The 16,834-nt window shown below is 36.9% G+C and overlaps 1 protein-coding gene across 2 annotated transcripts in view; it reads left to right on the forward strand.

The window, feature by feature from the left end:
- LARS2 (leucyl-tRNA synthetase 2, mitochondrial) overlaps positions 1-16,834 on the forward strand; it is an 89,119-nt gene that overhangs the window by 71,429 nt on the left and 856 nt on the right. For both annotated transcript variants that reach the window (XM_030008649.2, XM_030008647.2), the window contains 3 exons: positions 880-957; positions 3,053-3,164; positions 11,730-11,857. In XM_030008649.2, the coding sequence (XP_029864509.1) occupies positions 880-957; positions 3,053-3,164; positions 11,730-11,857 (318 nt within the window). The remainder of the gene's footprint in view (positions 1-879; positions 958-3,052; positions 3,165-11,729; positions 11,858-16,834) is intronic.

Here is a 16,834-nt window from a genome sequence, read left to right on the forward strand (position 1 = left end):
TTCTATGGGACAGAAATTTTTTGCAAAGTAGTAAGATTTGGATCGGCAAAATTTCTCTGCTTTGTGCCTCATTTAAAGGATGAAATGTTATGACATTGAAATGTTATCAATCTGGGTTTCCAGTAACTCCATTTCCTGTAGCAAAGCTGTAGGTGAGTTATGCAGGTTATCCCTAATAAAAGCTTTTGATCTGTTTGTTTCACACCTCATTATGATGCCTGCTGTTTCATATAGAATGAAAAAAGTTGTTGGTGAAAATATATTAGCGTATCCTAAAAAAAAAAAAAAATTACTGAAATGACTGTTCATCTCTTCTTATGTATTGTTTCATGCTGTGATTAGTGTCAATTCAGTTATCCAAGACTCAGAAGTTCTGAGACATAAATACCTGCAAAATTAACTTAAAATACTTTTCTATGGATAAAAACTTCTCCTGATTTAAACCCTGTGGTGAGGGACCTTATAGGTCTTTTAACAGACTTTAGAATTATAATCTTGCAATCTGTGGACAGGCTTTCACCAGCTTAATTGGATTTACAAGTATGAAGGCCTCTTGTAGGGGCAAATGGAAGATACTTTATTAAAGGAAATAGAGGGTGATTACTAATACACACTTCTCATTGGCATTGATTGAAGCTTTTAAAATCCTGAAACAGAGGGAAAGCTAATCAACTGAATTTTTATGAATATTTATTTCCCATACACATGTGATTGCGTATATGATGTGTTTGCATGCCAAAGTGATTTTCATGAAAGAGATGATGGGTGTGTTTCACAAATGGAAATCGACTATCAATAATTCTTTTTCATTTAAAAAACCAATATTCCATGTTTGAGAATTTTAAGTAATTAGTGACAGACCTTTTCTTCTAATACAAGGTAACAGAGTACTTCACAAAGGATCATTTGTTCAATGCAGCTATCTCCCGATTGATGAGCCTCACTAATATACTCCATGTAAGTACACGATATTAATGAAAGTATTTTTCTCTCAGCCCCTGTTCCTGTAAGTCTTTACACAAAGGAGGAGCTGCCTGAACTATAGGTCCAGCTTTCCATAACTCATTTACTGTCATAAACATTGCTACTAAGTCAAGAGCTTTGTTGAATTATTCACTTCAAAAGCAGCATGTTCTAGTATCACTGTGACCCTGAAACTCACGGTTTTGCAGGAAGGCCTTGATGGTATTCGAGCCACTAGGTTCTGGTGTTTACGTCTGCATCCTGTAATTTCAGAAGGATACGTTTTGTTTAGCTCTGTTCTTTGTTCTCTTTTGTTTTTAACCAAGTTGCATAGGTAGCTAGGTATAGCAGTACATTATAGAATTACCAAACATTCTGACTAAAAGAAAAGGGTTATTACTTGCAAGGAAAATCACACATAATCTTACGTTCCTCAGAGACAGCTTTCACCACTGAACTGTCTGCTAGTAATAGAGTTTGCAAATTCCCCTTTTTAAAACAAATGTAACAATAACTTAAGTCTTTAGCATTTTTTATTTAGATTATGTTGTTTATCAGCCAGTGGCAGTAGAGCAAATATAATAAACTATTACTGTTATTTTTGTTACTACTCTTAGATCTGATTGAGCAATCCTTCAGGCGTACAATGGTAACCTGATCTAGATGAGAAGTGATAAATCTGGATTTTTCAACTTCTCTATTGAAATACCATTTTATACCTTATAGATTCCAAGGAGATTATTGGCAAAGTAAAGTAGGGTGTGCATAAGTGCTGTATTGAGGTAACTTAAGTCTGGGTACTGTGTGTTGTTGGGAAGGTGACACATGGTACTTTATCTCCAACTCAGTGATTCATATGCATTTTGGGCTGGTGGATGGTGATGAGTAATGTTAAAAAAAATAAATAAATAAAAATCAGTATCCTACAGACAGCCAGATGTTTGAACACTGGCATATTTCTTGACCAGTGAAGTCAGTGCAGTATCTTTCAAGAACAAGTTTCCGTATAGCATGCTGACACTTCCTCTTTTGTTCCCCTTTGAAAGGAGGAAGTGGGGAGGTGGGTGAAGATTAAATACAGAAAGCAGAGAGTAGTTACTAAAACTTACTCAAACCAAGTTTGCACTGAGCTCATTAGTATTAGTGATAAGAAGATGTCGTCTGACAATATTTGTGGTCTATGCCAAACAAATCACTGGTTTTGGACAATTTTCTAGTAGACGGGAATGGGTGTTCACCATACCAACCAAATAATTCTCATAAGCTAACATGTATTGACATTTTTCTGTGCTGTTTCATTAGAGGGGCAAATTACAAAATAAACGCAGAATCTGAATTTACCATGCGATGTAATCTCTCAAACAGGCAAAGAAGGAAAAAGTTCATCCAGCTACTTTTAGTGCTATATCTTTTCTATTAAGATACAATAAATAGAGGAATGAAGGTTCAAATTTTGTCAGTCTAGCACCTTCTGCAAGAAATTGAAAATTTTCTAAACTAGAGAAGCTGACCACTTTACTAAAGCAATCTGGACATCAAACTGTAAAAGGCTATGCTGCACTGTTCGTTCCCAAAGCTTCCTTCAGCTTTAAAACCTCACTTTGTCATTAAATTCAGCTTTACTTAAGCCACTATAGGATCCTGTACAACTGAACCTCATCCCAACAAAACCCATGCTGCATTCAGCACAGTTTGACTCTCTTATACAAGTACTTCACCTCTCCTCAGATAGCTCTGGTTTTATCTAAGATTGCACTTCTAGAAGAGGCGGCACTCAAAATGTTTTTGAGGGCCACTGTTGGCCGTGTGGCTCTGTGCTCAGCTCCTGTATTAGAGCAGATCCCCAAGGGTCTGCATCAGCCTCTTCAGGATTGGCTTCCAAGTGTTAGAGAGCAGCACTCTGTGACCAAGAGTTGCGATTTTAATTCTCCAGAACTTACCATAAGTTTCCAATTTATTGTGAAATTATGCTGTCCTAAGCATAGACATTGGTTTTGGATTTTATTACTGCATTTTTTTCTTAAACTACTTTCTCCCCACCTCAGAATATTAACAATTTATTTTCTTTTCCTTCTCTCTTTTCACTTAGCAAGCTTCTCGGCCTCTTATTCTCCACAGCACAGAATTTGAAGATGCTTTGGCTTCACTCTGCATTATGGTTGCACCTATGGCTCCACACATTGCATCAGAGATGTGGAAAGGTATTTATAGAAATAAACTTTTTATTGATGTTCCAGGAAAAAAGGCAAAAAGGTTGCAAAAAAGTCTTTAGCGTAGTACATGTGTCACTTAACCCTGAATTCTGCATCTGTCTTGTCCCTTTCTGTCATAATTCCTAAACAGACTTGAAGATTGTGGTGTTCCCAGATCTCTCTTTCTGCTTTAGTTTCTTTCCCCTTGCATAGAAAGGTAGATTTCTTGAGACTAGGCAGAGAAAGGGAGAAGGAAGGAAAAAAGTCAAGACAGGACTTGTATGAGGAATTCACATGTCAGCTGCTAGCTGCTCCTGCATCTGGATGGCAGTATTAAGAGCTGAATGTAAGGACAGAAACAGCCCTTTTTCAAACAACTGTTTCAGAGTCTTTGGACTGCAGATATTTTCTTTCAGGAATTCAGCCACAGAGAGCCATGTCAGAGGGCTCTATACTAAAAAGACTAAAGGAGTGTTCAATAAAAACCCTACTCTTGTAGAATTCTCTAGAGACTGAGGGACGTTATGCTGCAAATTAACCTCTCGTGGAAAGTGGGAATGGTAGACAGGAAATCTTTTTTAAGATCTGTCACGCTTGTAAACCTTCAGTTCTGAATCCCAAGTGGGCTAAGTTGCGTGGTGCTGCTACAGTTAAAGCCTGTGAAATAAGAGACCTGCATGCCAGAGTTCAGCCATTGCTTTTAAGGTTTATTGGGAGAAGTCCCAAGACGTATGTGGGAAGATAGGAATATATTCTGCATTAAGACTGGCCACAAATTGCTATGTGGTTTTGGACCTAACATTAGCTTTTGGATGCTGTTTTAACAGTTTTATTTTCAACAGTCGTCCTAAAACTTCGTGCATTCAAGTGTTTACAGAGCAGAGCTACTAAATTGCTTGTATTTCAGAGTTGTGCATGGCCCTGTAGTAATGTTACCTGCCAAAGAAAGGCTGCTCGTGTTCAAAGCAATAACATAGGGACAGACTCTGAATACAGCAAGACATATTAGGGAGAGTGGGGTTTTTTCTGTTTTCATTTCCAGTGTTTTTAAGATGTCATAATACAACCTTAATTGTTCAGAATAAAGAGTGGCATCAGACATCTGGAGAAAACTACTGGTCAATAGTATCTTACAATATGAAGTACCGTCTAATTAAAATTATACGTAAATGGAAGTAATTGCCATGACTTTGTTTTCCGCATTGGTTGAGATGGAGGCAGAAGAGGTCCAGGCTCATTACTTAAACAGAAAGTCCCTTGTGAACTTGAAATTCGAATACATGTTAGGGAATACAGAATTATCAAATATGTTTGATAAAATGACAACACTAGGATGTCTCAACTAACATAACTTGTCAAAGGTAAAGCTTAATGCTGTAACGTTTTGAATGTTAGAGAAGGAAGTCTTTTCTTACTACTAAAATCACTGGAGAATGAGAATGATAAAACATTTGTTGGATCTCTTTCTGATGTAAGAATGAAAAGGTAGCATATAAAAATTGGGAGTGTATTGTCCTCACCTTCTGTCTGCATTTAAAGATAAAATTTTGCTTGTGTGGCCCAAAGACTGTGCATTGTAGTTCAGTGCAACTAGCACACAAAAACATTGTGTGGTGATTATTACCTGAAGAATGTTGTGACTAAACATGAAAAATGACAGTCTCTTTTAGCATGATCATCATTACATTACATCAAACTTATTAAATTATTTTATCATTAGAACGTATGTACATTTAACTACTGCATTGTGGTAAGAAGGCTGTATTATTTTGAAATAGCCAACATCTAGTAATTCTGTCCTGGGATTGGGATTTCTCGTGAAAAATGTCCAACTGTCGTGTGGAGAAAGATCCCCCAAGTTCACGCTCTGAATTGGAATCTGGTTCCACCAACTCTTGTTGCTCTTCTGATGTAACCAATTTCTTAAACTTTATTATGTATAGGTGATGATGCTTTCTTATTTTAAATAATTTTGATTTTAAAAAATCAACCTTTCTAAATACTCTATTTCGTTTTCTTTGTGCTTTAGTTCTCCATATCCACACTTACAGTAAGTCTCTCTTTTTGTACCTTGGCTTTGCATCTAAATGTAGGGATAGTGCTGCTTCCTCTCTTGTAAACTAGTCAGGAAAAGGACTTTGTATATTATTAGCTCTATAAACAGCACCTATAGCAGTGGACCTCCACACTCTGATGGAAGCCTCTGTCTGCTGCCAATAATAAACAACACATAAGCAATGTATTTATAATTAAATACTGACATTTCATTCTAAAATAACTTGTACGCAGCCTTTACGTTTTGTTTGGTTTAGTGATTAAAAGGAGGAGCATTTTTCTTTCTACAAGGGAAAATGAAACTGAGAAACTTGGAAGCCATGTAGTTATTATCAAACAGATAATTTTGCAGTTGAGTAGGAAGGCTGGTACGAACAGTGACTTGGGTTAACTCTGAACCATATTATGCTTCCTTGTCTATTTAAGCTTTTTTTGAAGAAAAAGGATTTTGCTTTCTTTTTTAGTGTTTCTCATTAGAAAGTGTTTACTACATAATGACATATGCTTAATATTAATTTTACTACAGCCTTAAAAGAGAGAAGAAAAGACCATTCTCATTAATTCCAACTGTTTGCATTGTGCTTCACAGGATGAATAATACTTTTAATGTTGCATTGTAATCTCTCCTTTTATGCTTTTCTGATCACTGATTATTGTCAAGAAACATTTAAGAAGAAATTACGATAGAATTTAAAACTAAATGTGAAATAATGACAACCTACAACAAGACCCTGACTTAAGGTATTGTATTAAGTTAATTCTGCCAAAGATTTGAAGGCAGTTAAACCACAGAACTATAGAACTTTCTGGCTAAGATGAGGCTTTGTGGAGGTAATAAAATAACTTTTGACAACTGGAAGCTCTTCCCCAGGTGCAAATAGTATTTTTTTCAGTTTAAATGACAGGTGTTCCGGAAATTGAAAAAAATCAGCCAACCTTTCTTCTTTTTCTAGTTTGGAATAAAAAGCTAGGCAAAAGAGGCTAGTATGTATAAATATTAAAATCTTGAAGGCTCTGATTTCCAAAAATATCTTAACACTGTTAGTTTTATTCAGTAATTACATTAATATTCTCCTTTGTTCCAAAAAAACAATGTTTAACTGCAGAACATGATATGATAAATTTTAAGTATCTAACAGATTTTCTTAAATAATGCCATTCTGAATGCACTTATATTTAAATAGCAAAAAAGCATTTTTTGCATCTTAATTGATTTCCATTTCAATCTAAAAGCTATTCGACATAGATGACAATGAAATGTAAAAAAAAATAATTGTGAAACTGTTTTCTAATATAATAGCTTGTAAAAATTAAAACTAAGTGTGTAAATGTGTATATAGGTATGCTCTTGGTTAGCAAAGAAGTTCTTTACAGCTGGGTTTAACTGCAAACCAGTCCATCTTAATGATTACCAACTAATGAAAAGACTAGGAAAACTACAAGGATTATTTTAGAGTGTTAATTAAAAATGCTTTTTTGACATTTTAAGTAAGGACTAGCATCAGTGACGTAAGTAATTTTGATTGTAGTAATGCTATCCTGCTTTGCAAGAGTTGCATCAGAGTTCATTTGAAATTTTAGCTTTTTAGTCCACTATGTTTTCTTTGTTAGTTTGTTGATGAACTTTGCAAACTCAGAACTGCAGTTTGATATCCCGAGGATGCTTCTGACGTAACGTGCAACTTTTAAGTATAATTAAAGTAAAATTAGATAGATTCAAGGTACAGCAAGTTTTGTTCTTCTGCAGCTGAAGAATTATTCTCCAATGGGGTTTAGTTTGTATGTGACCATCTTGTTTTCATGCATCAGGTAGAAATGAAGAGTTTGGTCTCTTTGTGAGCTGGCTGAAGAGCATACTTCAGTATTGGCAGTACGTATTTCCAGTTTGAAGGAAAAGCTGCTTGAATGCTCTTTGAGCAGTGCCTCACCTTTCAGCAGCTGAACAATGATAACCCGGTATTTTGTTTGTGAAGGAGTTCTTTCTTCCGCTTAGAGGAGGAACAGTTTTCAGTATTTTGGTGTGTCAACCTAATGGTCTTAATTGTGCAGTGAATACACTGGTTTATCGCTTAATAACATAAAAAGCGACTGTAGCCCCTCAGCGTGGGAAGAGTTCATCCGGCTGATATCTTGGCAGTTTATGAACACTAACAGGATGAGGAAATCTGTTTCCTTCCTGAAACCTTGTATCTGAGGAATATACAGACACCATTTGAGACATTTTGGGGTTTTTTTAGTTTGTAGTAGTACAGTATTGTGCTGTTCAGACAAGGATATGAAACTGCTTATTGTGAGTTGTTAAATTTTTATTAGATATGGCACATGAAAGATATATACTGATGATAAACACATCTTAAGATATATTGAAATTAAATGTACTTATTGGAATTTGTAATGGTGTAATTGTCTTGGCAGCATTTTAACTGTCACTGCAATAGCTCTTGCAAGAATTTCTTTGAATTCAGTCCTTGCTGAAGAAGGCTGCTGTAAAGAATAGCGCTGACTAGAAGCTAATTGATGTTGCAGATTTTAATTGAAAATCTGAATGCAGAAATCCCCCTTCACAAATCCAAGAAGAAACACAATTTGGAATTAAAAAAATATTTTTTTCCTCCAAGAGTAATAACCCAAAGTGAAGGATAGTAAGTTTGTACAAATGGAGGAAGGCAAATCATTTTCAGAAGGTTAAAAGGATTCACATGGAGTTTGCTGAATTGGAAACAGATTCTAGAGTTAGCTTTTAGTAACCCAGGCTTTCCACAACCCACCTTGGTGCTCCACAGCTCTCACTAGGAAACATAAAATGAATCCCCTGGTACTGTATTGAGTACATGTAAATTTTCCTGACTTAACCCAGTTCTGTACTACTATACCAGTAGTATAATAACAGTTTTTCTCAGAGCTGTCTGGAAACAGCTGTTGCTGTCTTGTTGTCATTTCTTTGAGATTGCAGACCATTTCACATATGACTGACAGACATATTCCTCCTGGGCTGCAGAAAGGTATTTCGGATATGCAGCTTGCCTGAATCTGTCAAATAGGAAGAGTCATTAAATAGTAAAAAAGCATATCAAGAACAAAGTAACTTGGCAACCATCCTGTCCTTGGAAGAGGCTGCAGAGGGGAGTAAGATACTGACCCAGAATGCGTCTGCACGTACCCTTACACACTCCCACTCCGAGCTGTTTAAAAACTTGACCTGCTTGTCTGATAAAAACTTGACCTGCTTGTCTGATAGTGTGGTGGATTTTTGCTTAACACAGATTTCTATTGGTTTGATTTTGCTAAATCCAAAAGGTATCAGCATTTGGATAACGGACCCTCATAGTCACCTTACACTGCTCCCGCTGATTTTCTAACAGGAAATACAAGGAGATCCCTCGTCCTAAACTCCGAATCTGGCGTTGCTTCAGCTGCCTTCGTTAACTTCCTTTTGATGCCCATTAAGACTTCCGTCCTCCTTGCCTTTTCTGCTTTGTTAACCTCTCTGTGCCGGCGCTTGTCCCATGCCAGCTCTTACTCAGTTTACTCCATAATCACATCTGTTTCTCTTGCCTACATAATTTTGTGTCCAACTAGTTGCACTATTGCTGGAATTTTACTGATAACTTTTTCTAGTGCTTTTTTTCTGTAAGACTAGAATTACCATGCTGTCCTAACACCTTGCTGATACACGATTGCTTCCATATCTTCCTTCTTAAATCTCTTTAATATGAGAATCTGTTCTTCCCTGCCAAATAGCACCTTAGGGGAAGTATTATGCTTATGAAATACTCATGTAATACTGCTAAAACATTGCCATGAGCTGAAATGTTGTTAGTCTTGTCCTGTCCCCTCCTTCTCTCAACTCACTCATTTACAGTAACATAATACACATTTAACATGGTGTTTTAACTTGGGCTCCAGTGCTGTGAGTTACTGGTTAGGGAAACCTTGTTCTCATATTAGCTTGCTAGTCAGTGAAGTCCACTGAAGCAGATCTCAATAGCAGGATGAGGGCTTCAGATTGAGCACAAGTATTGTGTTTGATCTGTCCTGTATGGCTGTACAGATGTATACATATAAGTAAGCAGCTTACAGTAAGTAAAAATGTACTCAGTTGGCTTTGTCCTACATCTGCAAGGGAATCTATAGCCATAAAAGCAAAATACATCAAAAAAAATATAAAGCAAAATGCACACTGCTTCATAAAGTGAACTTTACTAGGCATTTTCCAGTACAATAAGACACTAAAACAGGTTTTTAATGTTTCCACAATAAAAGTCTGTGAAATGGACAGTTTATGACTTCTCAAACAGTGCCTTTGTGTAGTGTCTCAGAATCAAGTGGGAAGGCTGGAGGAGGGTTCTGTCTGGGTCCTGACAAGTGGATCGTCACCATTCTGGATCATCACAATGAAGTTTCTGGTCTTGTGTGTGTTGCATTTTGAAAATACAAACCAAATCATTGTGTTTTCTGTGTTCTACAGCTCACGAAATGTGAATTAAGGCAGGAAGCCAAACAGGCAACATAACTAAAACCTTCATTTTGGTTTCCTGTCAAACCGTTTTCTGAAACTAGTTCTGTTGACTTTTGCACTTTTTTTTTTAATACGGATGAGCTCATAGCTCATTTTTGTAGCAAGAAAACGAACCAAAGGATCGACATTGTGCTTAGTCACACTTTATCTGCTTCAGAATACATTTTAATTTTTTTTATTAGTAGGTGTGTTAGGACTGACAGCTTCCACAGGGGTTAAGAGTGACACTGGTTTTGCTTTAATAGATAGAAGCTCTTGACTTGTATCAGAAAGTGGTTTTAAAATATTTTGAAGAATCCACTTCAACAGGAAAATAAGGAGTGGCGAGTATGCATGATTCTGCCACAAGGCATGTGATCAGTTGAAAAGCAATGAGCTCATCTGGCTGTTCAAAAGCCAAAAAGGGAAGAATCTAGCAGCTGTTGTCTTTAAAGTCAATGTGATAATGAATCACCAATGCAAAGATTTTTTTTTCTGCTTGAGTTCCTATCTTTTACTCTTTCAGTTTCTGAGCTACTGTTGCAAGAGAAAAAAATACACAAAACCAGATCCACTGAAGTGTTTTAATCAATTATTTACTGAATAAGATTGTGGCTTAGTTGTTATTCTTAGGAAATGTGCACGTTCTTGCTTGCCGTTAGAAATAGCTCCCATTGGTCCACCCCAGTGCCCTTTGCTGAATCATTCAGCAAATAACAAGGCTGTGTGTCATTTTACCAAAGTGCTTTCTCTGAAAAAGCGCTGACAAAAATCTGGCGGATTTTTCTGGAGGAAGTTGCATTCTCTTTATGTCTCTGTTTGCTGTTATTCCCAGTCTTAACCTAAACAATCCAGCTAGGTAAATTCATGTATGTATTACGTGTGGTTGGTTTTGCTCCTATGTCTGCCGTTGTGCTGTGTTTTTTAACAGCTTCAGGTACCTCAGTCTCAACAGTGGATCTTGTGTTGATGGGTTTTCTTCATGCGCTTGCTGGAGTTGCCCTAAACCAGATGAGATTTCACATACATTTTGCAGTTCTGGATGAAGCCTGTGCTTACAAAAAGTTTTAGTCTGTATTCTTATTCATACACAGCGAATGTTTTTAATTTAAAAATCCCCTGGCTTTGTGAGAATCACAAGAGCAATCATCATCAATATTGATCATATCTGACAGCCTCTTGTTAAGTGAAATCTTTTTATTTTGTCATACAGCTGGAGTAAACAGCAACATAAATCCCAGGCCGAAGCTTTTATTTAGTTAAAGAATGCAGCTTCAGAATGAATTGCATCCTATTCTCCTGTTATTCAAACAAATCAGGAATGAATTGTCTTGGGAAGAGCAAAGCCTATTTAATAAAAGGAGATCACTTATAGCCATTTTAGGAGCTTTTTTTAAATAAAATGGAAGGATAAAGTGTTTCAGAATGTACGTCTCATAAGAAGGAAAGCAAGCTGTGCAAGGTATTCTTACGTAGCACCTTTAATTTGTGAGAAAAGAGATACTTCACAAAATATGAGAAAATCTTGCAAGTAGCTTGACTTGCAAATTTAGAAACTACCCAGCATATTACAGATGGTAAAATAATAACCCATAATTGTTTATCATTTTGATTGAGTTGTTAGTAAAATTTTAATCAAACTGGTGGTTTTATTGAAAAAAAATTCAGTATTATGATTGACTTCCAGAAGTAGAGGTCAGCTTGTGTTGCAGTATTACAATTTAAAGTAATAAACAGTGGTCTTCTGTGCTTTTGGCAAAGTTATGGAGTGCTAATGCAAATCTAAAATGGGCCCACATTGTTCACGTTAGCATCCCTACACATGGTATAAAACAAGCACTTCAAAGATATATATCTTTCTGTTTATAATGTGCTCTATGCTAATTTAAACAATGTTATTTCCTCCAAAGGGACTTGCTTTTAAAGTCAACTTTATTCTGTTCTTATTTATCAAACGAATTCCAAAGATCGAATGTTCTGGTTACAGTACAGCTGTATGTTTGACTGGTTTTATTTTCCAGGTTTGGCACATACGCAGAATAAACTTTGTACTCATCATCACTGGGATGCTGATGTGCTGCATCAGTCCTGGCCCAAAGTAGATCCAGAGTTCCTTCAGCCGTCAGATGTTGTGGAGATGTCTGTTCTGGTATGATCGTTTTCATGTATTTTCAGTGGTGGCCAACTAATGCATTACGAGCTCAGAGGATGACAAAATTTGTGCTCTGGTGGAAGTCGGTTCCCTTTTTACGTGGCTCAGTGAAAGGTCAGCTAGAATAGAAGCTGCAATTACCATTGTGCTGAGTAATTAAAATGGTTTCCTAAATGAAAAAAATGTAGCAAATCTGGAAGGGAGACAATCTAAATATAAATCTTTTTGAGTGACTGAATATTAGTACATGTGGAGATTTGACCGATGAAGAGCTGTGGGCAAGGACAGTACAGTCAAAACTACGATCAAAATACAGGTCCCTCCAGATTTTTTGCCAAACAGTGCATTTAGGAACTTGGCCCTGTACAAAAATGTGTAATTAGGTGACATTTCTTGTGGTACCTGTAGTGCTTTGGTTGCCTAATACAACCTATCATAAGCTGGGTTAAGTTGCTGTGATTTTTCCCAAATTATGTTTCCCATCTGCCTCGGGACGAACTTCTGGCACATTTCAGCAGAGCATATTTGCAGGAATGAGGTTGAAGAAAAACAGGTATCTTTGGTAATGTTATAACTGCATTCTGGTTTCTCTTTGAGCTCTAACACCTTTGTGGTCTAGGGAAAGAGCTAGCAGTTCGGTAGAAGAGTGGACATATAACTACATATAGTCAGCTGGTAATTCTCCAACGTGTGTGTGTGCACATGCACAGTGTAGGTCACTGTCTTTTTTCCCACATCTCTAGTTAACTAGCCTGTATTCAGCATGCTCCCAGGCATTGTTTATCATTCGATAGTGCACAGTAGCAGCAAGTGCCACTGCAGGCCATAGAGGGACTGCCTGGAGCCAAGGGCGTGGGATCCATGAGTAGTGTCTCGGCTCTTCCATCAACTGACTCCTGGTCAATTTGCATTCAAGTTCTTCATGCTTAGGCATTATGATGGTCTGTAATTTCGTAGTTGCATACTATTAGATCTGCAGGACTCCTGCCTTTTTCGCTATTCACCAAAGAATAACCTTTAATATACCATGCAGACATTCTAAACTTAAATGTTTTAAATTAAATTAAATGTTTCAACTTAAATGCTTTTTGAGTTTCTGGATATTGAAAGAGACGGAGCCTCTAGAAGAAATGTCATTTGGTCATGTAAAACTGCATGTTCCCTCTGTGTGTGTGTAAAAGAGAAACAGAAGCAATGCATTTCATCTGTATTTTATTGTGTTAGCTCCTTTGGGTAGAAGTAGTAAGGCAGTTTGGTTATTTTTGTTCAGCTGGATTTTTTTGAGGAGGGAAGAGATTGGCTGGATTTAGGGGAAGTCATGTTGCTGTAGGTTTTTGTAATCAAAGTATCTTTGCAAATAATTTCATATCTTGCTAGATCTCTCAATTGGTCCACTTGAATAGAATGAGAAATGCTGCTAAAACACTAAATTTTCTAACATTCAACATACCTACTTAGCAGAGGCCACAGAGTATGTATTTTTTGAGGAAATTTTCAATTGTCATGTTTTCCCAAACCAAGGAGAAGGACTTAAGTGCCAGCTGGCGTTAATAGCAGACTTAGCCTAATATTTACTGTGGGTTTATTGCTTGCTTGCTTGCTTGCTTTAAGTGATAAGCATTTATTTATACAAGTAAAAAGGTCACATATCCACAAAAATCTTCACTGAGGTATGATCACTTTGCTCAAGCTTAAAATAAACCTTCACCTTCAAGCACAGCTAGCAAACATCTTAAATTCCAGTGTTCAGTTTATAAGGAAGTCATGAATGAGAAATTGTGTAATTATAGAAACTTCTCTGCAATTGTGGTTAAAGCAAACGTTATTAAACATATCTTTAAAATAAAAACTTCAGCAATACAGGGAAAATTCTGAACTCAATGTTTTTAAGACTACACAACTGAACATGAAAATGCCTAAGCATTTCACTGATATTTTTCTGCTGACATTAAAAACTTACTTCTCAAAAAAAGAAACCAGAAAAAGAGAAATTAATTTTCATAACGGTTGTTTAAAGCAAAATTATTTTTGTTTCTTTTCCTGGTTGACTTTGTCAAAGCCATAGCCTTGAGTAGAAGTCTTGTAATAAGAGAAAAAGCAACCCCTGTGTTCTCAGCCATATATTCATGGAAGAATATGAAGTATGTAAACACCTTCCTTAGTTCTGAGAAAGTGAGGTCTGGAAGACCAGAGAGACAAGTTCGTCTTTTGAACTGGGAATAATTCTTAAAAATAGTGCCTCGGGGGTGTGCCTGGCTTTCTGCCGTGAGAATAAGGCAAAAGGGAAATATGGAGGAGCAGGGAGAAGTCACCATAAATGTGAATATTTTAAAGTCTTGTGAACACTGTAGTTTTTTGTATGGCTGTAAAAATAAATTGCCCTCATTAAACCAAGACACACTCGACATATGGATGAATTGGTTAGTTGCAAAAAGGCAGTGTCTCTTCACAAGGCTGCACAGTCAAACTGAGTCTTTGGGCCACAACCCTATTCTTCTCAAGACATCAGACTGCCTCAGGGATTTGCCTGCTGAGACATTATGGTTTTATTTCTCTTGACACAAAATACTTCATTATTTCCTGTCTGTGCTGGAGTTATGGCTTTCCATATTTAACCCAAAGCAGCAAAAGCAACCAACTCACTGCATCCTTGGCTGATACAATACAGATTGCCTACAAGATGGACATTTAAATTCACTGGATATGCATGGTATCTGTTACTCTAAATGTTACTGCAAAATTGAATGTTTTTAATCGTACCATATATTGTTAATGCTGTAAAAAATCTGACATGAATGTAGTGTGCATTTTATCCTATGGACATGCTTCTGACTAGCATTCCTCACATTTTCTAGGTGGTGCAGAACTGTTAGCAGCTGTGGTCTTATGACTGATGTTTTTATAAAACAAAGTTGGTGTCATGTTTCTTGCTTTGGCGTATGAAGAAGGCGTAACAGTGCACAGATTTTTATTTTCCTTTACTTCTCAGAAGGATTATGCATCAATGGTAAAAAAATATTTGAGTTGAACTAAAAATTCCTCTCTGCAGCCTCCAGGTGCTTATTTTTCAGTCTTTTGTGATTTCACTTCATCCTTCATAACCTCTCTGGTTCCCTTTAGCTCCCTCTAGAACCAAAATAGTCTAAAATGTCAAATGTTAAAAAAAAAAAAAGAAGAAGAAAAGAAAAAGCAACAGCTTCCTTCCTCGGGAAGAAAGAACCCAAGCCTCATTTATTTCTCCTCTTGCAGTTTGCCATGGTTTTTCAGAGAAACAAGGCTGCCAGCACCCAAGTTTCTTGTGCTGGCACGTTTACCTGGAGGGGCCAAGGGTTATGCTGGTCTAGGGAGATACAGAGAGAGAGATGGAGGCATAGCAGAAGATATTTGTCCTGCTGAGAATCTAACCCCTCGACTAAAAGAATATGTGAATAGGATGCTTGTTACGCACAGTGTGTGATTAAATCTGCAGATGCTTCTTTTAAGAATGGTGTTAATACATTTGACTTTGCATCACGATACCTACGATATAATGAAAGCCATGCTGCAAACATGTGCTGAAATCATAACCAGTCTGCCGTTGGATAGGATTTTTGGACTGAGCTCGCAGCGTGGTGTGGGAAGAGCAGGAGAGATGCTGTGGGAAGGTACACAGTGTCGGGTCGCCCAGGCTTCTCGACCTTTCTAGGAAAACACAACCGCTAGCAGTCATTTATTTACTAAGTTGATTTAGACTGCTTGGCTCTTCTGTTGAGAACGGCACCAAATAGGCTAGTTGTGGCAAGTTTCCCCCTGCTAACATCCATCCTCTGGGACATATTAATTTGCATCATGGAGGACAGTGAATGACATTTTAACTAAGCAGGCATAGTTTTGAACTGTAGGCTGTGTGTCCTAGCAGCGAGCTGACAATTTGGCTTTATATACTCACTAAAACTGTATCTGTTTGGATTTTACTGTTTTCTTTTTCCTGTGGAATGCATTTCTTCTCTGAAGTGCCCTGTCAAAAAGAACTACTTGTATTTATTTTTTACAAAAGCTTTAAAAATGAACTCTTCTGTGTTTTTCAAGGGATTTACTTTGCACCAGGTGCTAAAGGCAAAGTTTAACACAGCCAGCCTTTTATGATACCACGTTACGGATGCATGTAGGAATAGTTAAAAGCCACCCTACATTATCACTGCAAATTAATGTCAAGTGTAGTCAAAAAACCAGAAATGACTCATCCCAGCTGCATTTGAGACTTCATCTTGTTCCTTAAAAATCTGTCCCAGCTTCCTCACTTAGAGAATTGCACAGATTATTTTATTTTCAATAAAGTACAAACTAGGTGAAGTAGGTCTTTCTCATTCGTGGTATGTTGCATACATGTATCCTAGACAAAATCCAGGTGAAAACCAAGCTGTGTGCATTTTTGTGTCCAAGCTATATGAAGCAACTTATGTTCCTTTTAGATGACTGAAAACTCATTACAATGATGTCTAAAGATCAAAGATCTGCAGTACCTGCAGCAGATTTTTATGCAAGTGATTGATTGAACTGGATTAAAAAATTCAAATTATTTCATTTGCTAAAATGTGGGATTGATATTCTTTTCATTAATCCACTGAAAGTATTCCATATAAATATGAAAGCTTTTGTAATAATGAATTTTATGCCAATTCCAGAAAGGTACTCAGTAAGGCTCTGTAGTCTCTGTCCGTTATCTGCTCTTCCTGGATGACAGAAAGGATTTGTAAGACCATTTTATAAATTAAGGCCACTGAAGGCCTTACTCAGTTTTACTTACATGATTCTGCCCTGCTGATGCCAAACCAGTATGGAAGCTGCTCTGAAAACCAGTCGCACACAGGAAAGTTATGGTGGTTGTCGTCTTTGTGGTCAGTGTTGGCTTAATGAATCATGTGTTTAGTACGAATGCAACATATAATGAGTTAAAGCCTATTTTTCTAAAAATAAGCAATGATGAATCTTTCA

Source organism: Aquila chrysaetos, chromosome 3, assembly GCF_900496995.4.
Source record: "Aquila chrysaetos chrysaetos chromosome 3, bAquChr1.4, whole genome shotgun sequence".
Classification (NCBI taxonomy): Eukaryota; Metazoa; Chordata; class Aves; order Accipitriformes; family Accipitridae; genus Aquila; species Aquila chrysaetos.